This window comes from Aulostomus chinensis, chromosome 24 (genome assembly GCF_037954235.1).
Source record: "Aulostomus chinensis isolate RoL2024-O1b breed Wild chromosome 24, RoL_Achi_v1.0, whole genome shotgun sequence".
Taxonomy (NCBI): Eukaryota; Metazoa; Chordata; class Actinopteri; order Syngnathiformes; family Aulostomidae; genus Aulostomus; species Aulostomus chinensis.
The window spans coordinates 15,154,192-15,178,851 of record NC_141343.1 but is presented as its reverse complement, the minus strand read 5'-3'; the positions used below and the strand labels follow the sequence as shown (position 1 = coordinate 15,178,851).

The window sequence follows — 24,660 nt, the reverse complement described above, 5'->3', positions numbered from 1 at the left end:
GGAGGAGAGATAATAGAGGAGAACTTGAAAAGGAAGAGGTCTGAGTCGACAACCTCCCTCCTCGTCTGCTTCAAAGACTCCAGCATTAATGCAGGCTTTTGTCCTCTTGTGGTCACTCTAACACAACCTGAAAATGAAGGATGAAAGTGATCCTCCATGGTCACCGTCAGGACTTGGAATCAGAGCAGCACGAGCCTCCAGGCGCCCCATTGTAGAGGCTTTTGTTGGAATTTTACCTCAGAACAAAAGCGCCTAATTCAATGATTGATTGAGACATGAAGATTCAACGTTTTTGATTTGAAATCAACCTAAGTTGCAAGCATTATTCTGATGGTCATTGCATCAACTTAATATTTGAATTCCATTTTCTTTAATTGATTTGAAACAAAATTTCAGTTGTAGGCGATGGACTTGTTGACAACAAGACAGTCGAGACCGCACGTTGGAGAACCTGTAAGCTGTACAAATACACCGAAAAACGACACTTTTCTAGATGAATGTAATTTCATTTTCAAAAATAATCTAATAAGACAGTGAATTCCCCTGAACTTGGACTTGTTCAGTCAACAGCTGAGGCAGCTGCTGTCGGTGCAGTACATATGTTGTACTTCTACTGCAGCTAGTCGTCGTACTTGTTGGCATCATACCCTTTGAGTGGTGATTCAGAATGCTACACTTTTATTCGATCAATTTGCTGTCCTGAAGTCATCTGTACTCTGGAAAGTGAAAAGGTGATATATTTTTAGCCGATTCACGAGCCTCCTTTTAAGTTCATTAACAGGCACATTTAAGAAAAAAAACTGAAGTTCATTTCTGACCCAAATTTGGCAGCAAATTGTTACTTTTTGGTCCAAAACCTGAAGAGAGAGATATCAGACCACATGGCATTTAAATGAGCTTGAATTTTGTTGTTTTTTTCTTAAGCACGGCAAAAATAACTCAATAATTCTAATGAATTAATTACAGAAAACCAATTCCTCTTTTTCCCCTCACATTAATTTATTTATAAACACATTTATCCAAATCTGTGTCGATACTAATGCTTAGAATGCTTGTGGCCCACACTGATAATGCAGTTGATTCAGATGGCATCAATATTGAAAAGCGTATTCATTTTTTTTAACGGATTTGCAGTTCTGTTGCTATTGTGATATAACATGCATTTATTGAAACAAAGTATTTGAGGCTTGAAAATTCATTTTCAGTGATACGAAAAAAAGGAGTTGAAGCAACTTAATTTTAAAGTTTATTTTGTTCTTTTTAAAGTCCAAAACGGTGAAAAGTGTGCCGTTATGTTGCTTGTTACTGTAACCTTACTCCATGAAAGAAAAGCGCATCTGAGTTCGAGGAAGTAAATCAGAGAAGCTTTTGAACTGTGAAAAGAACCTTCACTGCTCCTGTTTTTGTAGAATTTGTTCTTTCAGAACATTCCGTTTGGAGGGATCCTTCTCAATCACAAACCTCTGACATACGAGTCCTTCACGGATAATAGCATCGCACGAGGAGCTCCTCGTGTCATTCGTCACGCGATGAGTCAGCCAGCGAGGGGTCAACACGGATCAGAAAAGGAAGGAAAGAAGTTTAACGCGGTTCCCTACATTTGGGTTTGCATTCCAGACCTCAGCTGGAGACTTTTTCTAAAGATGTGGCTGAGCCCTCGAGGGTGACACTCAAACTTAGTTCTGCATAAAACTAATCTGGAAGAGTCTGTCAGCAGCGTGACAGTATCAAGTGACAGTGTCTTGGTTCTCGCTGGAGGCGTGTAGAAAAATTTTCTTGGAGTGTTACCCCAGAAAAATGTCCAGATAGGTCCCAAAAAAGCAAGACTGACATGGAGGTGACAGGCGACACCTAATGGCCACAATAATTCCACCCAAAAGGACGGTGGAAAATAACATGACGTCATCGACATATAGAGAGAGAAAGTGTAGGGTTCTGTGTTGGCCTGTTAGCAGGATTACACAAAAACTACTAGGCTCATTTTCACCAAATTTGCTGAAGGGGGGGGGGGGGGGGTAGAATGGGCCGAGGAAGAACCCATCGTATTTGTGGCTGAGTAGTCACAGCGCCACCTGGTGGCTACAGGAAATCTACATGTCGATGTCCTCCTCCTCGTGGGCGGATCGGATCATCTCAGATTTAGTCAGAAACACCTAAAGATATTGGTAATGAGTGACTAAAGAATTTAGTATTTGTTTCATGGTGTTGCCATGGTGAGGCAGCCATGTTTGATATTTTGATATGTGACAGCCAGTCAGAGGAAGAGGACACTATTGAATTTTGGGGGTACTGCCTCTACGACCATGTTCATGTGCCCCAGTCTTCACAGCTAGACAAAGACATGTACACACACACACACACACACACACACACACACATCCTTTTTGTACTGTCTTTTAATTTCATTTTTGTATGGAACTTAAGCCTGAAATAAGGCTGTGAATGTGATTTTCAAATACCTACAACACCCTAAACAGTAATTCAGGCTTCTCAATTTCATCCTCTCTTATTAAAATTGTCATGTTACATAAATGAGATATCATGAACTCAGTAACGAATCCTGTCACCCCTGATGGGTTCTGTAAAGTATTCTCCCTTGGAGCTGGTTTGGTTCAACATGTCGACCGCAGAGACAAATAAAGGGAAGATGTATCAGGTGGTTTCAAGATGAAGACATAATGATGGTTTACACACACACACACACACACACACACACACACACACACCTGGTCTGGCAGGAATGTTTGTGATAATGCCCCTCTGAATCACAGCACTAGTTAACTGATTCTAAAATTATGAATATTCACAGTTATGCCAACAGTCCCTCTCTTCTCCTACAGCTTGAATATTGCTTCTGACTCATACTAATGGCTTTGTACGTCTCTCTCTCTCTCTCTCTCTCTCTCACACACACACAAATAGACAGACACACACTCACTCACTTCCCTGTCACTGCCCTCAAGTGCCACTGCTATGGCTTTTTTTTTTTTCCCAGCAGGCAACACAACGGACACCTGTCATCAGGCCCCTGTGCCCACCGTTGCCCCCGTCGACACTTATATAGCCCACTGCGATTAAGTTGTTCCATTAGTCATCCTACGCATGCACAGCGATGGGCTGCTGGCTATACTTAGCCACCATCATGGTCACCCAGGTGCTAACGAGCGACTTTCCAGACTGCTTGTTGTCAACTGTGATGAATAGAGATATTTAAGCAGTCATTTTGACTTTAGTTCAGTCAGTGTCGGAACAGTGACTGTGTCTCAGTGAATGGCAAATACATGTTGGATTATTGGCCTTACTTCTAGCGAAAGCTACACCTCCCAAGCTAACATGCTAACCTATGCACTCGATGTCATTTTTTTTTTTACAGTACTATTTTCCTTGAATTTGTGGGAGAACCACAGTTCTTGTCAAAGATTAACACAACACCAAAGACAGCGTGCTAGCGAAACAAGCTAACAGCCTGGCTAGGTTGAACAAAAAAACAAAGTTAGCGTCTGGGCTAATTCGATATGATTTCTATCCACTAGCAAGGAGCGTAGTTTGTACATTAGATTAAAATAACTACTTCAGGTCTACTTGCGTAGAAGTGAGGCGTTATTCCAAAGAGAATCTAAAGTACTTCTACTACTGTGGCGAGTGACACAAATCTGTGTGTTGTATTCCTCCTCTGGATAAATAATGCTAAGACTTTTACCCAGTTGCCAGCTTGAGCTGAAGTTTATGCCTTCGGGAAAAAGATTCCCCTTAATCAGAGCACCTCGAGGTTGATCCTTTTCCTGCATGCACTGTCATGGTTTCAGGTTTGCGGGTGGACGGATATCCCACAAAAACCACCACCACCACGCAGGTTGCTCAAGTTCGATCAGTGACAGGACACGGCAGCAAAACTCAGCCTCATAAACAGTTGATTCCTCCTCCATCGCTTCATCCTGCAACTCTGGACGATTCTCGTCACTCTCCCCTGGCTCTCTTCCACACAACCCAACAGAGGCGTCATCAAAGAACCTCTGGAGGTGGCACCACATCCAAAACATGTAGAAATACTTCAAACAAATGATCGATCCCATGAGGGCGCCACTGGGCTTCTCTGCAGCCTGTTGGGGAGGGGGGGGGGCAGTCAGGAGATCTGGGCAGCATGATGTTGTCCATCTGTATCAGAGGGAGCTTCTCATCTGTCAATCATCCTACGCTGTTTAACCCTTCATTAGCCTCCCCTTCACCTACGAGGCCATCTGAGAACGTTCTTCTGATTGTCAGATCTGTCACGTACTTTGATGAGTGATGGTGATGAAACAAATCTGAAAGTAATAAACTGACGAGAGGCAGGAGTTCAAGCCTGCCGTGTTTAGTCAGAGTTGCTAAAAATATCCGACTGCGGTGTTGAGTGTTTGAGTCACTCGTTCACTCCGTCATCGCTGGCTGTTCGCGTCTCTGTCCTGTCACCTGTTGAGCCTGCAAACCAACACGGTTGACGTCGTCAAAACAGAACGTTTCCTCTGTTGGACTGCAGAGTTCTGCAGCAACCGAGAGGGAGAGGAGGGAACATTTTGTGGTCTCAAGAAACAACTGAAACCAAACAGAGGGAACAGTTTATATCTCAAGGCTGCAAAATAACTAACTGGTGGGAACGAGTTATATCATGTTGCCACAAATTAATTTAATTGAGGGAGTTTTATGGTTACCTATTATTCAAATTTAGGGAACAAGATATAACTTGTTTCCTAAATTTATTTAAAAATGTGGTCACAAGATAATAATTTGTTCCCACACTTTGGTCGTCAAATCATGTGGCCACAAATTCATTAAATTGAGGCACTTATACCTTGTGGCTTCAAAATATCTGAATTTGGGGAACAAGTTCTATCTTGTGGCCTTAAAATATCTAAGTTGAGGGAACAAGTTGTAATGTATGGCCTCAGAATAACTAGATAGAGGGAACAAGTTCTATGGGCACATTCTTGATGTGACTTCTGTCCTCAGCTGATTTAATTTGTGGCCACACGTTACTGAAATAATCTGTTCCCACTATTTAAGGAGGTTTTGGGAACAAACTTTTACAATTTGGCCCAAAAAAAAAAATCAATGGTGGGATGAAAGTTGTATCTTCTGGACTTAAAATAACTAAACTGAGGGAACAACTTTTATCTTGTGGCCTCAAAGTAACGAGGTAGAGGGAACAAGTTATATGAGCACAAATTCTTCAAGTTCAGGGAACAATATATTAATGATGACTTCTCAACTAATTTGCCATCACGGTATTAAAATAATTTTTCATACACTTGAATAAGGTTTGGGGAACAAGTCTTATAATTTGGCCTCAAAATAACGAACCGGTGGGAACAACGTTTATCATGTGGCCTCTTGTTGTTGTTTCTGTCTTCGCTCCAGGTCTCTGTACCAAACTGGGGATTTTTCTTTCTCGAACTCTCAACAGGTTCCCTCCACTCGCTCTCTCTTCCTTCCCCTCCTCCCCCCGTTCCCCCTGCTGTCAAGTCTTTCCCCAAACTTCCTCTTCATCTCCTGTCTTGTTCAGTCCGTTCAGCACCATCAGACGGCTCCAGGCTGCCGCCGCTGCTGCTTGCAGGTGCAGAAACACCTTGTTAGCTCCACTTCTGCTTTATTACGTTTTCAGTCTGGCAGCTTGAACCGTGTCGCTTCGGGCCTACTGAAGTTGTAATTTCCAGCTTAATTTTTAGTCTTTTTCATTTTCATTATTTTTTAACTTTTCTCTCTGTCTTTCTCAGAGGGAATTGCATAACTCTCTCTCTCTCTCTCTCTGTCCCTCCCTCTCTCTCTCTCTCTGCGTGTGTGTGTGGGCAGAGTTGCATTTATGTAAGGCAGACCTGGAAATGGCTAGCTCGGGTCTCGCTCTCTGCTTCTCTGCTTGTCTTAAAGCTTTTGTGTGGTTTGCCGGGTCATCGGAACGTGTGGTGCTGCGACTCTGCAAGCCCACTCGGAGCCACACGCACAGCAGAGTTGGAGATCACAAGTGTTTGCAGATGATTATGTGAGGTGAAGTGCGTGTTTGGAGGAAAAGCCTTATAAAACACAGTTGGAGGAACCACTTCTTCCTACCTGCACCATTATGGTTATTATATAACTTTGATTAACTGTTGATGGTGCAGATTGATGCTCGCATGATTGGTTTTCCTGAGAGGAGAGTTATGTAATGTGGCGGCAGGTTAGGAGGGAAAAAAGTGAATAATGAATACAGCTTCTCATCACACTTCCACTGAATCCGGGTCTGATTACTGAGCCTCTCATCTGTTATCGGAAATGAACTTTGTTTATGGCGATGAGATGCAGGAACCAACCAGTGCAACGGCTAAAACAGCATTAAAAAAGTAAATTTATAATATTGCCAGATGCCTGTCGCCTCCAGTGTATGTGTGTGTGTGTGTGCGCACATGTGCTTGCAGTATGAACCTGTGTGCCGACGTGTGCACGCGCATCTCCAACCTGTCAGAGCAAAAGGGTGTTTCACTGAGTGGGAATGCCTGGTAGGATGTGTAGGCCCTGGTCGTCATGGCAACCATCTGCTTCTGCGCTCGCCGGCGGCCCACACACTGTGACATCCAGCAGCAAGCCAATCTGAGAGAGAGAGAGAGAGAGAGAGAGAGAGAGAGAGAGAGAATAAAAACACTAACCGATTGTTGTTTGGAGTGCATGTGAATGTTCATTTTGTGAAAAACCTGTCTCAGGAATTTATCCTCAAATAACAAATGTTTTGTTTTATTTTTGTTTTTTGTTTTAGTGGCGCACAAAGTCTGACCAACACATGGAAGCACACATTTGTCTGTAGTTTAGCATTTGATGGCTTAATTTTCCAGCTAATTTACCTGCCCAAGAACTCGCTAGCTAAATCTAGCTAGGTCTTGCTAACACCGCTAACAAATATATGTAAATAATATATGAAACTAAAGGACACGTGATGTTTTAAGATGCTAGAGGAAGCTAATTAAATTGGCCTAAAAGCAGCTTTTGCCAATGCTAGAGAACCACTCCAGATGTTAGCATCTCCAGGGGTTCCTTCCACCTAAAGCAAATAGAAATGTAACATTGGATTTTGCATAATTGTCCAAAATAAACTTGATGGCAAAAAGACGTTTATGAGAATTTCACAATTTGTGAGGCAGTTGGAGGCTGGCGTCATGTGTTTGCCGTGCATTCGGGGTGCGTTTAGCTTCATATTGGTATTTAGGGGTCACGGAATCAGCGCATGGACCACGGTGCCAAGAGGCACTGGACACCCAATTATTTATGGGTGTGTTTCGGGCGTGACATCACTCAAACCAATCAGTGTGCCTCGTGTTGTTCCCTTTAATGTTGCCATTTCAGAAGGGAACGCATTTCCACTCAGAAGTGGGAGCTCCTCCTGTTGGAGAAGCAGGTAAAGGTGCGCGCGCATGTTTTATGTTTCTATAAGGGAACAGCAGGAATCCACTGAAGCCATCAGAGGTGTAGCAGGCCTGGGAGGAGGTGGCAGTCAGTGTTTCCAGGTTCTCAGGCATCAGTACAACCACACTGCAATGACGCGCATCTCCCGGTTCAATTGATGCACACTTTTAAGTAGCATTTCACACCAAACGCCACGGTCCAAAGACCAGCCCTTTCTTGGCCTAAGAGGCTGCCGTCTCCTGGTGCTCCGAAATTCAGGCCATTCAAGTTCATTTGCTAGTTGATACATTAATATATTTTTCACAAATGTTTGTCACGTGCAAACAGGAAGGGTTGCGTTTATCATAGTGCAGAGTTCGTGACTTATTTCTTGGGTTATTCTCTGTGTTTCAGATGCAGGGGGTTGGCAGTACCCAGCGAGGCTCTCCGAGAGCCTTCAGCGTCCTGGATCGTCTGCTGCTGACACATCCTGTGTGGTTGCAGCTGTCACTCAACCAGGACTCCGCCCTCTACATCCTGCTCAGAGAACCTGTCGGGGTGAGGACAAATAAAGCAACTTTGAAAAAAACAAAATACATTTTGCCAACTTCAGACAAAACTTATGATTAGTAGGTGAATTTGTTCATCCTAACTGGAGTCATTCTAAAAAAAAAGTTTAACAATTTGGTACCCACTGTTTAGTCCAGAGCTATAGCTGAGAGGACATTAGCTTGCATTAGCTTAGCATGGACATTATTGTAGATTAGCTTAGCATGAAGAAACAGTCTGGCTCTGTGTGCTCAGAGTTTGGTAAGCAAAAATCTCCCAACATCACTAATGATGTATCTTGTTTCAAATCCCTAAAATTCATGGTTTTATTGGGGGTTCAATTTACAAGACACCGAGCAAGCCCAGTTTAGCTAGGCTAAGCTAAGCTAATCAGCTCCAGCTCATATGCAAACATGAGCTTCCTGTACCATCTTATCAGGTCATCTCAGGAACAAAGACTCTCGGCGAGAGGGAGTGAGGTCGTACCTATGTGCCATCATCGGGGTCCCAACTGGATCCAGATCCAAATCCATCCTCAGCTTCCTGCAGACAAACAGACAAACCGACAAACCAACGGCATTGATCACATGACCTCCTTGCAAACATCCCTCTGTTTTATTCTTTTTTCATGGTGTTTGCAGACATTTTTGGTTCGCAAATGCAGCTCCAGCCAGAGGAAGGTGCTGTGTTTGAGAGTCAACGCTGACAGGAGTGCCTCCTCCATAAAGGAGTTCTTCATCTGTGAGGAGGACTCCAGTAAGTAGCAAACAAACTCGATTAGGGCGCACGTTTTCCCTGCACTCAATTGGTGGTGTGGTGGTGTTCATACTCTTAATGTACCTCTCCGCCTAAGCTGTCAATCACTCTGTCTCTTCCATCACCAGCCTTCGCCTTGGAGAGCTCAGCACTCAGCTTCCCTGACTTGTGTCGACTGGTGGCCTTCTACTGTATCAGCAGGTGATCCATTACTGTAATACCATCAAAAGTATGCGGACAACTATCCCAGAAGACTTTTCTGACATCTTGGTCTGGATTAATGCCATAAAATGTGAACATATAACCAACACAATGCCGGGAAGTAGCAAATTGAAGAAACCAGACAGTGCATACCTCTACTGAGGTGAACATTCATGCACAGGTCCCACAAGCAGCGAACCTTCACCCTCATCACAGTTTGTATGTCCATCCAAGGAGAGGGAGGTGACACCTGATAATCATTTTGAGTGAAAACGCAGGCTAATGCTGCATTAAATGGCAACTAAGCAGAGAAAACCAGACGCTACTTGACAGAAAACGACGTAGAAAACAAAGGGAAGAGGAACGGGCAGGCAGGACCACCCGATGCTGAGCAGACGATCTGACTGCACACAAGATGACAAACTGAAACCCGAAACTACTAATGACACAACAAGAAACAGGTGAGCGAACGTGGGGCGGAACTAATTAGCAGACAAGTCACATGCCCGTCAGCCAAACAAGGCAGGCAACGTAGACAGGAAGTACAGCACAGAGACACGCGAGGGATTTCAAAATTAAAACAGGGATTCTCCGTTTGAGCCAGTGCCGTCAGGCAGACGGCCATTCAAACCAGGACAAACAGACTGAGAAACAGTTTCCTCCCATGTGCTGTCAGAGCCATAAATGCTTCCTCAACAAAATAAGTGCAGTATACCCATGTCACGCAACTGTCACTGCCTCTGGAAAACATCCACTACTATTCACCTCGATATGTACAATATATACATTCCTTAGTAAACCATGTAAACTATGTTTATGCCTTTCCCCAGACTTGTAAGTCTGTGTATTATATATTGTTCATTGATTTTTTATATTGTTTTCATATTTATATATCTTCTGCACTGCAAAGCCTGCACCTTACCTTTCGTTGTACTCGTTACAATGACAATGAAGTGAATCTGAATCTGAGAAACTTACCCAGAAAAGAACCTGGAGCAATGCAACTCACGAGTACAACAGCATGTCCCAACTGAGGCCAGAACTATAACCAGGGGGAGAACATGCTACTCCCTGCTGCCACTAGGTGGCCCTGTGCCTAATCTGCACCTAAACTGCATGGATTCTTCCTTCAATCCTGCTTCGCCCGTCCACCAAGGCGGCAGTCATCCCAGTATTGAGCCAAACTAGTTTACTTGTACAGGTCATATTCACAGTCACACTCCTGTGTTGATTTGTGTGTTTATTGTGTCTGCAGGGATGTGTTGCCTTTCCCTCTTCAGCTGCCAGAGGCCATCGCCAAAGCCACGAGTCACCGGCAGCTGGAGACCATCTCACACATGGGACAAGGTGCGATCGTGCCCCCCTCAAAATAAATGTAAATCTTAGAATGCAGAGGAAAAGAGAAAATACTGCCACCCAAGTGTTGTAGTCAGGTCATGAATGACTGAACTTTTTTATTTTGAGCATATAAAGAAAAGATAAATAAAAGTAGTAGTAAGATATGATATGGACCTCTGCTGTAAGTCTAAATTACTCCTACAAATGTAACACTACATGTTCCCGGAGGAGCTGACAGAAATATGCACAAATTTATTCTAAACTTTTAAGTTACCCACAGAATAAACTTGTCTACTAACAAACGTACATGTGGTTAATTGTATGATTATCAATGCATACTATTGTACTCGTGAAATCATGTACATACATTATTAAAATCAAATTAAAACAACCAGTCCACGGCAGGGCCAGCACATAGAGACAGACAACCATTGGCTCTCCCAGCCACGCCTACGGTCAATTTAGAGTCTGGATTAACCTGGTCCCTCTTGATGTCTTTGGACTGTGGAGGAAGCTGGAGTACCAGAGAGAACCCACACAGGGAGAACATGGAGACTCACCCAGAAAGACCCCGTGCTGCAGCCGGGGCTCCACCCACAACCTTCTTGCTGGGGGGCCACAGGGAGGACCACTGCTCCACCGGGCCCCCAATAACTTTTTAACATAGTTGTAGTTACTCATGTACTTATGAACTCATACTTTTTACTTGTGTAGTTACTTAAACACTGAAAAACATACTGTATATTTCCTGTATATACCCATTAACTCATCTATACTTAAAAAAAACAGTCTGTGTTCAAAAGAATCCACCACAATTCATAAACAAATAACTTCATATACAATCCAATACATTCATACACAAACATCCCAATTCTATCTGCAACCAAAACACCCCCTAGCAAACGCAACACACCCTCATGCATGCACCTTTGAATCTGGTTTAGCTTTGTTCTTTGTTTTGGCTTCTTATGAATGTTCAAGTCTGCAAACCTATTTTCAGTAAGATATCAGGGTTCAAGTATCAAAAATAAAACATCCCCAGTGTGAGAAAGTAGCCTGGTTGCTGTCAGCTTGCGTTAATTCTAAATGGCAATGTGCGGCGATGCAACGCAGCAGCTGAGAGCGAGGTGTGATTTCATGATGGCTAAAAATTACACAAGTACGACACAGTACAGCATGTGTCACTGTGTGTTACTGTAGCTCCAAGATATCCAGGCTCGTTCTCACCATGGTTCTGCAAAATCTGTTGTGCTCTACTCATCTCGCAGTGGATACACTCACAGTACAATGTGCAGTGTACAGTATCTTCGACTGTGTCTGTCTGTCTTTTTGCTAAATACCAAATGTTTTCTCAAGTACCCATCCAGCTATATCAGTGAGTATATTTTCAGCATATTTTGCTTAGGTGCAAATGAGTACTGCATTGGTGGAAACAAGCCAACGTCACGAGTGAAATAAAACAGACACAAAGGAGCTCCACTGTACTGATCTGCATACTCAGTGGCCTCAAACTCAAGTCTCTTCTGCACCTCCTGCTGCTCCCTCCACCTCAGTATACGGATTTTCCCTCATTTTTTTAAAACTTACTCTTGTCATAATTACCACAGCCACTAGATGGCATCTGTCTCTCATACATGAATATACTCTGTTTTCAGTACCTGTTTTTACCACCTATCTTCAGGCTGTACTGTCACAAGTGACAGAACTAGTTGATAAATAGCCATTTCTGTATTTATTTCACGTCAGTTTTAAAATAACTCAAATTGCGCTTCTTCTTTGTGGATCCGACTCAAGACTTTTGGAGCTCGCCGACTGCTTCAGACATCCAAAACGGACCTTTGAACCCAGTTGCATCCACCAGCGGCAGCCAGAGCCAGACAGTGGTGACCCTCCTGAGCCGAGGCAGACAAGGCAAACTTTGCTTCATCAACCCACTTTTCCTTCAGCTGGAGGTTTGCAAGGTTTGTTGCAAAGCTCTGATGAGTTTCTGGAATGCCTTGAAGAATTATTTCCTCAAAAGAGAATAGACTATTTGTGTCTTATTCTGCTTTTGTTCAATCATTTATGGCATTCTCACTGTGTTGCATCTCAGAGACGGTTGGGTTTCAGCAGTTCTAGCAACAGTTGTTCTGTCTCCATAGAGGTACAGGACTTGACATGACCTCAGGATTTTATAATACCTAGAAGCTGCTCCGGGTTCAGACGGTGAAACTTTGCCGTGTTATTATTAGGATTATTGGATTATGGAGCAAAATCCCTGAAAACCTGTGAAAATGCACTTTTCGTTTTTTTGAAAAGTCACTTTATTTCACAAGCCTTTGCAAAATAAAGTTTTGTATCCATGTTTATGTTTCCACAGCAGCCACAACTCGCGAACCACAGTGCCTCCAACAAACGGCACCGCTTCAAACGCAGCATGAGGCTCCGGCTCTCTGAGTCCTCCATGAATCTGTCCCTAGAGGGGGTCGGCTCCTTCTCACCTCCAACGTCAGCTGACCAGTCCGTCGAGTCAGAGAGGCTGCACAAATCTGGCACCAGCTCACAGAGGAGAGTTCACGCTGGGGCGGGGGTCCTGAGGAGAACCCCTGCTGTATCACCAGGGTCTGCAGAGGAGGAAGACATGATGCCTGCTTTTGTGCCACAAGTAAGTTTTCTTAGCTGTATATCCGCTCACACCTGAAGAGCTCAGTTACCCCATAGTGCTGCTTCTCTTCTTGTCATAAATAAAGGCCGAGGAACCTCCAAAGCCCCCACAGTCTGTCCCAGCCCAGGACTCGAGCATCGAGGTGGCCGTCCTGGACCTGGAGCGGCACCCGGCTCCGTCCCTGGCCGAGCTTGACAGCAACAGTTCCTTCAGCAGTCTGGATGAGGACAATGACTCAGATTCAGATTCAGAAAGCATGACCCAAACCCAGAAACATACCTACCAGCGCCCTCCGCTGCTGCGCTCTCGAGGCCGCGGTGGATTGCATCGTATGAGCGAGGCGTTTGTGTGCTTCTTTGCCCCTGACAAGCGGCTGACGCGGCTCGTAGAGGAGCTGTCCAGGGACAGACGATCGGTCTTCGGCAGTGTGGTCCAGGACTTCCTCTTGGAACAGAGAGGGGTGCTGAAATCCCTGGCTTCCTCTTCATCCTCGTCATCCTCATCACGTGTGACCTCTGTGCAGCTCCTGCAGGGTCTGCGGCTCTTTCTGTCCCAGGCAAAGTGCTGCCTGCTGGATAGTGGTGAGCTGGAGCCCCCTATCGAAACCCTGGTACCAGAGAATGAGAAAGGTAAACAAAACCGCATTGATGCAAAGTTAGTGCTCACGTAATATACTTGGGGCGGGACTTACTGAGCGGCACAAATTTGTGCTGAGATCACATCCCAAAAACAGCACCGGAGGGAGCGACTATTTCTGCGAGTGACCGAGTGACAAGTTCGAACTTTTGGAACACAAACACAGCCAGGTTGTGATTAACACGATCTACAAAGTACCGTGCAAATAAGCGCAAAGGCGCACTTGATTAGGGCGGTCTACTAGACTAAAAGTAACTAAAAGGTTCATCCGTTGACAAATTCTGCCCACAGTGTCCTGGTTTACCAGACTACATCAGTGTGGACCCAACTTGTACAAGTACAAATCAGTCCCCTATAGTTGCATGTTGGGTCTACGCAGATCCTACACCGGGGGTAGGGAACCATGTGCCATGTACTACAGGCAAGCCTTTAAACCTCTGTAGCGTCTAGAAGGATCCGGCTACAACTGCACCACAGAAATGCTTGTTGGCAGCAGAAGTTGTGTGCCACTGAATCTTCATGGATGTTTGATAGAAGTTTAATACATGTTGAATAACCCTTTCATTTACTGAAAATAGAAATAACACTGAAAAGAGCTCCGAGCAGATGAGGCGATGGTGGAAACGCGCAGGAGGAAAATCTCATGTTGCCTAGGCAGACCGGACACAGCTGTTGGCATCAAAGGAATGCTTAGTTACATTTCCAGGGCCGTAGGGTATGCAGTTACAGTATTAATCCAACAAAAATATATAAATCAAGCTTGAAGCTAATTACTTAATTCAATTTAGCTGATTGCGGCAGATTGAGCTCAGTTGTCTCAGCACTGATGAGTTTATCTCTAGTCTTGTGTAGCCTGACGCCCTGTTTATCTAATGAAACGCGGGGAGAGACATAGAAACCGGACCATTAGGGATTCAGCAGAGGACACAGGTCTTGGCAAACAGACGGTCTTTCCTGATCAATGTTGAGGCTCCAGTGAAAGCAGCTGTCAACACAAAGTAGTTTGCGTGGGGAGGGTAGAGCCTCATTCACTTGAGCTTTGCATTTGGAAAACAGCATTAGGGAAGCCCTGCGCCCGCACTCACATCCAGCTTCTCATTATTGTAAAGACATGGCAGGGTGTTACTTTGGATGGATTGTAGTCAGATCCTTTGACACAGTCCTGTTTATGCGTAGGCTTTTCTTTTTTGGAGTGTTTTCTTTTTTGTGCAGGTGTGTATAAATCGCTTTTCCTGCCAGTGCAGAGGCTTCAGGGGAGAGCGGTCGGCCGCTGCCTTACCTCCCTCCCTTCCCTTTCTTCCTGCGCTCTGATTCCGATTTATCTCGCATTGCGTCGGTGGGAGGCATTTGCATTTTTTTTCTCCCTCTCGTTTATCATAAAAAGATATCACAGTCCCACGCTCACTTGAAGAGCAGCACGATTCAAGGCAGGGTGGGAGGGAGGGATAGAAATAGGCAGGTTACTTTGACAGTGTAATCAGTTACACATCTGTGAGCTGAAAAACTTGATAGAGATATAACGACATGACATGTAATCTGTTATATCCAGCCGGGAAAAGTGAGAGGGATGCTGGGATGGAGGGAGGGTGAGAGCGATTAATCACAGGGGGAAGGATGTAGTAAGGTAGTGGATTATACAGCAGAGGAGCATGGAGACTGGAGAGGAGTGAGAGGAGGAGATATTGATGATGAGTGGAAAACAGTGCACACCAGAGGTTTGTTACCCGCTTAGTCAGGGCTGCCCACCGGCTGCTGCTGCTGGAGAATCACTCTTCGCGCGCGTGTGCGTGTGTGTGTTGCCACATGTCAGATGTGTACATGTACACCAGTTTAACATATTGCTGTTGTCGGGCAATAAACAACAACACTGTTACTCCGAAGCATCGGCCATTCAGAAGACAAGAAAAACAAGCTTTTTTCATTTGTCTTTTAGGGAAGTCTCTGCTTTTTAGCTGCTAGCCTCAACTCTCTACGAGTAGGCAGCTGGAGCGGGGCATCATTAGCCTAGCTTATCATGGTCTGGTTTGTGTGGAAAATTTGCCAGTGGGAAATATTTCTATCGATTTTTCTCCTCTCCGGATTCCATTTTGAATTTTTTAAACTTTTCCTTGCTGCCTGACACAACAACGAACTCGGAGCTTGCAAGCTACCTGATAGCAACCTACGTGTTGAAAATGGGCCTGTTTCAATGAAGGTGTGGATCGTCACATGCAAGGCTGGGCTTTTGGGCAGTTGGTGAATAGTTGTGATTCAAAATTATGAATGTAAAAAAAAGCTTTGGAATCTGGCTTTCCTCCACCAGGATGTTTCGTTCAACTGTGACAAGACTGATAAAAGGTTGAGCCAACATTTTTCTCTGGTGGGACAACAGAGGGACCTCTGGAAACACAAGACTCCGATTGGCACAAAGACTGGGAGTTTTGGGGAAATTGCGCAGTTCAAACTTAAAGCCTAGCCCGTTGAGAAGCAGCAAAACTCTGTTATTTTTTATCTGCTGAAACTTGTTTTTGGGGATTGAAAAGGTTTTTGGTAAATATCCTCAGTCATCCAGGTCATGTTCAGGCGTAAGAGCTGCATTGTAGCCAACTGACAACGATTCAAGGAACCTGAACAAGTCCAGCTGCCTTCCATGCAGCACTTAAGACATTGAAAAGTTGATTTTGGTGGTAAACCACTTACGTGTGCCTCTGTAACCGACTTTGTTGAGGTAAGTGGGCAGCGTTTCAATCCCAATACATCAGAAGTGAGTCAATCACCTCCGACTGTAAAACAGCACTTTTTTAATTGGAGGAATGATTTAATTGAATCCAGTCATTTTTCCTCGCCCACGTTATTTGAAGGTCAGGTGAAGTTTTTAGAAAACATTGCTGGAGTTTCACAGGAAGAAGTAATTGCAGTAACCTGCCTCACTAAAACCACGAACCACCAAATTTGAAACAAAGTAATTGGCTAAAAAACATGGAACAGTTTAACATACTGAACAAAAGTAAAGGGACTATGACAACCCACTGCATCTCAACCAGAAGGTTCCTACCCCCATAGCAAAGAGTTGCTATTTGCAAACCATGTGACGTGCGAATGATAGAAATGTCATCGGTTCAGCAGAATACCAATCCTGCTGTGCGCTGATTGTCAAGCGTGGTCGCGCCTGTTAGGATGTTATTTTATTCATGTCATACCCTGTCAAATAGAAGGTTTGGTCTCTTGAAAGGGTTCCAGGGAAACGGGTTCATGCAAAATCTGTAAATACTGTGCAGGGAGACAGACGAAGAGCTTATTTTAGTCCACTGGCGATGTATGTTGGTGAATGTGTGAAGTCGTTGGTCTTTCTAGTACAGCCCTCGATACATTCCAGCTTTGTGAAATGCTTTTGTCAAGCCTGCGTCGGTGTTGACTGAATTTTTTGAAGCCAACATTTGAATTTTTGTTTAGCAGGATTACATCAGATCCGTATTGTTGCGCCTGAAAAATGTACAAACATGAATCGGTTATCCATCCTTGGTAAAAGCTTGTTCTTTCCTCATGCATCAATCAAGCCTCTCTTGCGTCCTCAGACTTGGCCCTGGAGCGGGCCATGTTCTCCTGCGTTCTCAGGCCTCTGAGGTCCCAGCTTGAAAAAACCCTGGTGGCACTGCACAACAAAGACAGCTCCAGCCAGCGCCTCACCCAGAACATGCTCCGACTGAAGGGGGATGCTGCCATGGAGCGGCTCGGTGTACGTACCGGCGTCCCCGACAGCCGCGAGGTCGAGAGGGTGAAGCAGAAGTTGATGCTGATGCAGCGGACGCACTCGCCCATCGACAAGGTGCTCCTGCTGCTGCAAGTGTGCAAGTGTGTCCACAAGGCCATGGGGTCCTTACATGGTGAGACTGGCTGGTTTGTTACCTCCACCAATGTTTCAGTGGCACGTTTGTTGTCAGCAGGTTCAAGCAAAAACCAAATTATTTGCATACTGTAGAATTGGTGATGGGATATTTGGATACATTAAAGTCACCAAAGCGTAGTGGATACCGTAGGTTTGCTGAAGGGCTGTGGACATCACATGGTGCTGAAGGGTCCTGGTTACCGTACTTTTGATAGAGGGCAGTGGACATTGTACGGTTGCTGGGTAGTGGATACTGTGCAGCGGCAGCAGGAGCCGGCTGGTGATTGGCCACTGGTGAGTGTTTGCTTCCTGTTTTCATCAAAACAGTGCACATTTGAAGCCAAACCATGACCTTTTCTAACTATAAGCAAGTGTTTTTGTCCCTAAGCCAACCTCCATCCTGATAAACACGTGTTGTATCAGAGCCTCAGAACAAATGACTTGCATCCTGGTAAGGGGTGGAGGACTTGTTGACAATGGAATTCTGTAAAACCTGGTCTGATTAGTCCATTCGCCATATTCAGATGGTGGAGTCAGAATTTGGCGTAAACAACAGGATAGCCTGGATCCATCCTGCCGTGTATCAACGGTTCAGTCTGGTGGTGATGTAATGCTGTGTGGGATATTTTCTTGGAACCCTGAGGGCTCCTTAGTACTTCATGAGCGTCATTTAAACATTGTGACCACAGCACGGACATCATCATGACATCAGTCACAGAGAGTCTCTGGATGGGGGGGGGGGGGGGGGTGTACTGATGTAGTACTAGCAAGGTGTACCTAATAAAGTGGCCTGTGGTACTTCGAGCTGACATTTGGGTGATAATTGTGTTTATTAAAGAGTTCCTTGCTGTTTTCAAGTATAATTCCTGAAAGAACACTTTATATCCTTTTCCTCCTTCGTCTGCATTAAAACGCTTTTGTCTAATTTTCTCTGCAGGACAGGAAGTGAGCTGGGACGACTTCCTGCCATCGTTGTCTTACGTGATTGTGGAGTGTAACAGGCCTCACATCCTGATCGAGGTGGAGTACATGATGGAGCTGCTGGAACCCTCCTGGCTCGGCGGAGAGGGTACAAGCCAAACTCTGTAACCTGTAGCCCTCAGTTTAGTCTTACAGGACAGGATTCACAAGAGATGTCAGAAGTCCAAAAAAAAACCCTTCAGGCTTTGCTTCCAATCAAAAATCTAGGTACTGCGGTGGGCCTGAGGGGCAAAACACATTTATTTTGCGGAACAGAGTTTTGTGAAATCTTGCCATGTGAACGTTGTTCTGGAAAGTTGCATTTTGTCCCTCAGGGCCACCGTACTGTTTTGGCAGATGGTCCTACGGTTACTTTAAGCTGGAGATTCGGTGCAGACATTTTATTCATGTCAACAAGTGATTTTTTAATTATTCACAAGGGGGACTTCTGTCCTGCAGATCTGAAACTTTTTTTTACATTTTGGCCACTTGGGGGCTGGAAAAGGAGCTGGAAATACCACAGACACACATTTTAAACTCACACGATTGGCTAAAATGCAAAAGCTATTTTTTTCTGGAATTCTACGGCTTGATGAATTTGTCTTTTCACATTTTGCGTAGCCATGACCGTCATGGCCTTTGATGGAACTGGAGACCTTAACACAATAAATTTGCCATCACGCAAATGAATTCAACCAAACTGATCAACTGCTGCTTCCTCCTCTGAGAACTTGGGATGAAGCACAGGAGCAAACAGCGGAGCGTCCCAGCACAACGGCACCTTTCACGTCCTAGGCTTGAGTTCATCGTAAGTCAGGAAAGTAGGCTTTTCAAGTTTGTGACCAAAAGTTTGAGAGGACTTTGACCCAGCAGGTTGTCCAGCTTGTCAAGTGATCTGAAGGTTCAAAGTCATCGCAGTCATGTATGATTTTGGTCCATGGGTTTTCAGTTTGGTGAAAAGATGTAAAACGCAGTGAAACGACCAAAAAGGTGTATTTACTCCATACACTTCTAGTTATCTACTTGTTTTACCTTATTTATTCAGATAATAAAAAGCAGTTTTGAAAACAAAACTAGGAAGTTCCATACATTTCAGTATCATATTTTAGTACAGAGTAAGAAACAGATTTAGTTGTCCTGAGGTGAGTCCAGTGACCCGTCATCTGTCTTGTGTGATGGGGAAGTTTTGGTCTGCTCCTTTTTGCCCTCATCTACCTGTGCTTTGACCTCCAGGTGGGTACTACCTGACCAGTGTGTATGCCAGCCTGTGTCTGATCCAGAGTCTGGACCGGGAGCAGCCGGTGTCAGGCTGCCTGACACCGGAGGCCCAGGAGGCTCTGAAGGAGTGGAGCTGCAGACGGAGCCGAGAGGCCCAGAGACAGAAGGAGAACCAGCAGAACCAGGTAGATACTGGGGGTTTGGGAACAGTGTTCTGTGGTAATCTTTCTAACAGCTGTAACAATAAGCTGCACCGTGTGAAGGGCTGATGAATACCTCCCTCATTGTGCTGGTGAGCCTTCTGCCACTCAACTCCAGCCGTCAATCAAGGAGCTCTGCTGTTGGTAGAAATACTTGCGGATGATTTGGGACGAAACGTCTTCATTTCTGGGAGTCATTTGGATCGACAGATCCGAGGTTTGGAGGTGAAAGAATGCTGTTATCGGTGCACGTGCTTCAAGACTGAGAGATCGTTCAGCTGAAGAGCTAACAGGTTGTTGACTCAAATGAATGGTGTGTGTGTGTGTGTGTGTGTGTGTGTTGTAGTTTGAGCAATAATTTGTCTAACATTCTGTTAGCCCACTTAAACACATCTTACTGGCTTTAATGGCCCCCAGAATGATTGACAGCATATAAGCACCCTTCTATAGGTTCTCGCTGTAGGACCTGATGACGCGTGTCGCCAAGACGGACGCCGACACAACAGTGGGCTGAGAGGAGATGAGCGGTCGGGTGAAATCATGTGACGATTAACTGCTGTTGTTGTCGTCAGAAGCTATTTGTGGTCATAATTTCACGGTTCCATCCACCCCTCCGTGTTCTGCTGCTAATCTGAGCACCTAAAGGTAACCCAGCTCAGGCCAGAGAGGGCCCCTCAGGGTGTTCTGGGTCACCGTAGGTTGTCCCTGCAGAACCTCAGTCAGGAAGGAGGTTCAACTGAGTCCTTTTTGGTTGAAACGTTCTACTCCCAGTTCTCTTCAGTTGCCTGAGTGCCTCTCTGAGCCTGGACCGATCAACCTGCAGAGGACTCTCACTTCAGACGATTCTCTTTGCGATCTTGTTCTGGGGGTCGGTACCTGAAGCTGGGAACCGTATGTCAGGTGTGGAACGTAAATCAGCTGGTATATTCAGAGCTTCAGCTTCCATCTCAGTTCCTTCCTCGCCGATCCAGTCAGCGCTCGCCCACCCCAACGACCGAGACCCCGAGATACTTGGAACTCCCTCCACCAGAGGACCAGAGACTCTGACCTCAAGTGGCTGGGGCTGGGTCCTACCCCCCCACAACCACACACACACACACACACACACACACTCAAGAATCCATCACGGGCAATCCAGAAATAACCAGCCAATTATTTATTTTCTATTTTTGCTGATTCTGCTGTTCTTCTATACCCGTCTCTCGTAACTTGCGAGGAATATCCACTTGGGCTCAGCTAGGATCCGAAAAGGTTTTGGTGGTCAAAAGTCACCGTCACTTCCATGTACGCGATATCAGTCCCAGGTTTGGTAACCTGATCTCGCTAGAACACCGTGAGAGAATGCCTCAGATACGCCATGAGCTTCTACTGGGACTCCAGGATGAATGGTAGAGATCTCGGCGGAGGCCATCGTTCCCAGGCACCAATCTCAGAGGCGCTCACCTGCAACGCTGTTGTTCCAGTTCCAGGTTGCCAGAATGAGGAGTGTTTGTACGTTTGACAGCACTGATGATCAAACCTACAGGGTTCCCAGTGTCCGTGTTGGCCCTGATATCTCGGGCCTAAACGTGAGCCCATCAAGCACAGGGAGAAATTTCCAAGAAGAGTTGTCAGCAAAATGTAGCCACGCTTTTGTGGCACATTTCAGTACCTCTCCAGTGGCACAGAAGGCAACACGCTAAAGGAAGAGCCAATTCTTCAAAGGGCCAGGCATGACACTGACGACAGGTCAGCAACAATGACCCGCATCTATGAAAACGGCCACAAAGGTCACGTAGAGGTTGGCTATTTCTGGTCATTTGGACCGAACACACCTGGACTCCGCAGCGCGCACACAGATTCATTTGAGGGGATTAGTTTTTAGACATTTTTAGAGGTAATCCGCAGATCTGGGGCATGCACTAATGCGCGCACACTCTTTACCTCCTATTATCACTCTGCCGGTGGCCCCAGGTTGGTAAAAACGTTCCACCAGATGCCACATGAGGAGGGGAGAAAAAACAAAGACCCCCCCCCCCCCCCCAAAAAAGGGCACTGTCATCCACAACGTTTCTGTCTCGTCACGTGGTGCCTCTCCTGGCTTCAAATAGCCGATCTAACTCACCCGGCAGCCAGATTTTCCACTGACACAGGCGGGGATCAGTGAGCCAAGTGCTATGAAGAAGTGGGCGGTCAGATAACATGAAATTTATTGAGCTGCATCTACCCACCGAAGCAGGCAAACACAATATGCACACGGACAGCGAGGAGCTCAGTGACTCTGTGAGTTTTGTTGACGGCGACCTGTTGACTGTTATTGCTGCTGTCTGTTTTCCTGGTTTTTTTTTTTTTTTTTTTTTTTTGTATGAGTACCTCTGGTGTTTGTTAGTTTGTAGGTTGTGTGTGTGTGTGTGTGTGTGTGTGTATGGTTTCTCAGGGACGGCTGGTTGGTAATTGTTTTTCTGTGTGTTTTAAAGGGTTGTGAGGGCGTCTGGAGGTGGTTGATGTGACATTATATAATAGAGGATTTACAGTCCAATTGTTGACTTATTAGCTTTGCCTTTGATCACTTTTTTTGGGGGGGGGGAGTTTGGATTTGGTGAGCTGCGAGTTTAAAGCGAGCTTAATGGATTATCTTTGCTGAGTTTGGACGCACGCTAATGGATTAATACTTTGTCAATGAACAGCAGAGAAAAGAGCGATTTCATGAGGATGCTGGGAAGCTTTGGGACGCTGTGTGTGGGAAGCAGCGGCTTTGTTTTAGGGAGAGTTTCCTTTAGAAAGATCATTCTGGCTCATTTGTTCTAGTGGATTATCTGCCTGCACTGCTCTGCTCTCGTTCCTCCTCTCTCTCCTCCCCCTCTTTTGCCCTCACTCCATCAGCCTCTTGACCTCCATGAATGCACTATATAGTCACTCTTTTTTTCCTCTCCTCTCCTCCTCCGCTACCTCCCTCCAGAGGTGCGTTCGGATACTGTTCCAGGACGGGGAGCGGAGCGCCGTGCGGACGTTGCAGTGGAGAGCCGGAGAGAGCAGCCAGGCCCTGGCTCAGCTGTGTGCCTCCACCTTCGGAGTGTCCGACCCGCAACAATACACCCTGTACTGGCGTAGCGGAGGCGAGATGAGGGCCTTGCCGCCTCAGGCCCAACCCCAGGACCTGGCCAGCCACAGCGAGGGAGGTCCGTCGCTCTCCTACCTGAGGACCGACCATGACTTCAGCAAGATGCGGCGGCTCACCAGAGGTGGTGCCGTGGACCTGAGCGAGTCGGTGTGTGAGGAGTGAGTGGGAGGAATGGAGGAAGGAGGGAGGAGGAGATGGATGGTCACTCTGGCATTCTCTCTCTTTCTCTCTCTTCTTCTCTGTCTTTCTCTCCGGCGGTGTGTTGTGTCTCATCGTGGGTCAGGACTTGTTGTGAAAAACCACTTCTCCAGACCAGGAGCCGACCTTATATGGTCAACTCTTCCCTAAATGGACCACCATGCAGAACAGAACCTGCAGAGGGACTGTTGCCAAAAGTTGTACTATGTACCACTCAGTGTGGCTGCTAGTGTAAAGGAGTGTACTAATTGTGACATGGAAAATGTGTAATAAATGGATATGGTTGTTAATATGAACCCAGAGTCACACCATGAAGGGATTACATCATCGAGGATTCACAAATCCAAAGACAAATTCTGTGAAAGTACTGTTGCCTGGAAACAAAATCACTTCCTGCACGCACACGAGACGGCTGATTGTCCGGCGCGGTGATGTAACCCCTTCTCTGTTAGTTCTGGTTGACTCTCAAAGACGCTTGGATGTTTTATTACTTCACTTTTTTGTGTAAGAGTGCAAATCTGTGGATGGTCGTCTAAGGGCTGGGGGACCTTCCTGTGACCTTTTTTGAATCCACTGACAAAAAGGTGAGATATTTTATCAAACATATACCAAAGTGATTCAAAAGAGCAGATCAAGAGAGGCCATTTGTGCTACTTTTCAGGTTCGGATCAGGTTTACAAGCTTATTTTTAGGAACGCCCACGGAGATGGTTTTATTTTTGGGAAAAGGCGCAGACGCGCCTCCTTTCTCGAGCGTACTATCAAGTGTCTCTGGCAGGTTGAGTAATGGCCGAGTAGGAGGAGGAGTGACAGAGGAGCATCGGCTCTCTGTTGGTGAGAAAAATCAATCTCCGAGCAGATTTAATGAATGACTCGCGAATGTATTTAAAAAAAAAAAAAGTTCCATGTCAGAGTTGAATTTTTTCAGAACTGCATTCACGTCACGTTTTAATTCGCTGCTTTTCAGTTTTACAGTTTTGGCCGTCATGTAAACTAAGCGCAGACGGAGAGGACAGCGCGACCACAAAGCCAGGACCTCACTGGTAGAATGTAAACGCCACCAGCCTCTGGTGACTCCTGCTGCAAGTCATCGCGATCAGCTGACTGTTCCACTCAGTGTCACGATCAGTTACCATGTTGTGTATTTAAAACAAAATGTGTTGGGTAGATATCAAACCGACTAAGTATATTTTTAATCGGCCGCTCATTTCAAGAACTATGACGTGTTTTGAACATAACTGCATGCTTTTTCATTTAACGTGAAGGTTCTGCGAATGTGGCGTGTGCGTGTGTGCAGCATGTGTTCATTGTGTGAGCTCACTATTTCTTTTCACTGTATTCTGTCAGGTAACTCAGTAACGCAATAAAAAATTGCAATATCTGTTCACAATGTGGTTACATTCAGTTTGTAGTGGGATCACCGTTGCAAAGACTGAACACTGGAGGGCAGCAGATAGCTGTTTCAGTCCAGCCTGTGCACTGGGCCACAGGGCCCTGAGAGGTCCATGAGGGTCTATCAGGGGTCCATGAGGGTCTATCAGGGGTCCTTGAGGGTCTATCAGGGGTCCTTGAGGGTCTATCAGGGATCTTTGAGGGTCTATCAGGGGTCCATG

General features: G+C 45.5%; 1 protein-coding gene and 1 long non-coding RNA gene across 3 annotated transcripts in view; one reads left to right on the top strand and one right to left on the bottom strand.

Moving 5' to 3' along the window:
* Positions 1 to 24,660, top strand: part of rin1b (Ras and Rab interactor 1b) — a 27,156-nt gene extending 2,496 nt beyond the window's left edge. The window contains exons 2-12 of one of the 2 annotated variants that reach the window (XM_086196612.1): positions 7,798 to 7,941; positions 8,574 to 8,688; positions 8,817 to 8,889; positions 10,145 to 10,236; positions 12,022 to 12,188; positions 12,587 to 12,871; positions 12,957 to 13,500; positions 17,062 to 17,370; positions 18,310 to 18,441; positions 19,566 to 19,735; positions 22,689 to 24,660. In XM_086196612.1, the coding sequence (XP_086052738.1) occupies positions 7,798 to 7,941; positions 8,574 to 8,688; positions 8,817 to 8,889; positions 10,145 to 10,236; positions 12,022 to 12,188; positions 12,587 to 12,871; positions 12,957 to 13,500; positions 17,062 to 17,370; positions 18,310 to 18,441; positions 19,566 to 19,735; positions 22,689 to 23,012 (2,355 nt within the window). In that variant the 3' untranslated portion in view covers positions 23,013 to 24,660. Of the gene's footprint in view, positions 1 to 7,797; positions 7,942 to 8,573; positions 8,689 to 8,816; positions 8,890 to 9,236; positions 9,351 to 10,144; positions 10,237 to 12,021; positions 12,189 to 12,586; positions 12,872 to 12,956; positions 13,501 to 17,061; positions 17,371 to 18,309; positions 18,442 to 19,565; positions 19,736 to 22,688 lie in introns of those variants that run through there. The other variant, XM_086196613.1, reaches the window with a different exon arrangement.
* Positions 6,435 to 9,288, bottom strand: LOC147238856 (uncharacterized). Its single transcript, XR_015111705.1, has 4 exons — positions 9,043 to 9,288; positions 8,419 to 8,475; positions 7,818 to 7,933; positions 6,435 to 6,597 (listed from the first exon to the last, which is right to left on the bottom strand). It is a non-coding gene; the product is annotated as an uncharacterized LOC147238856 (long non-coding RNA).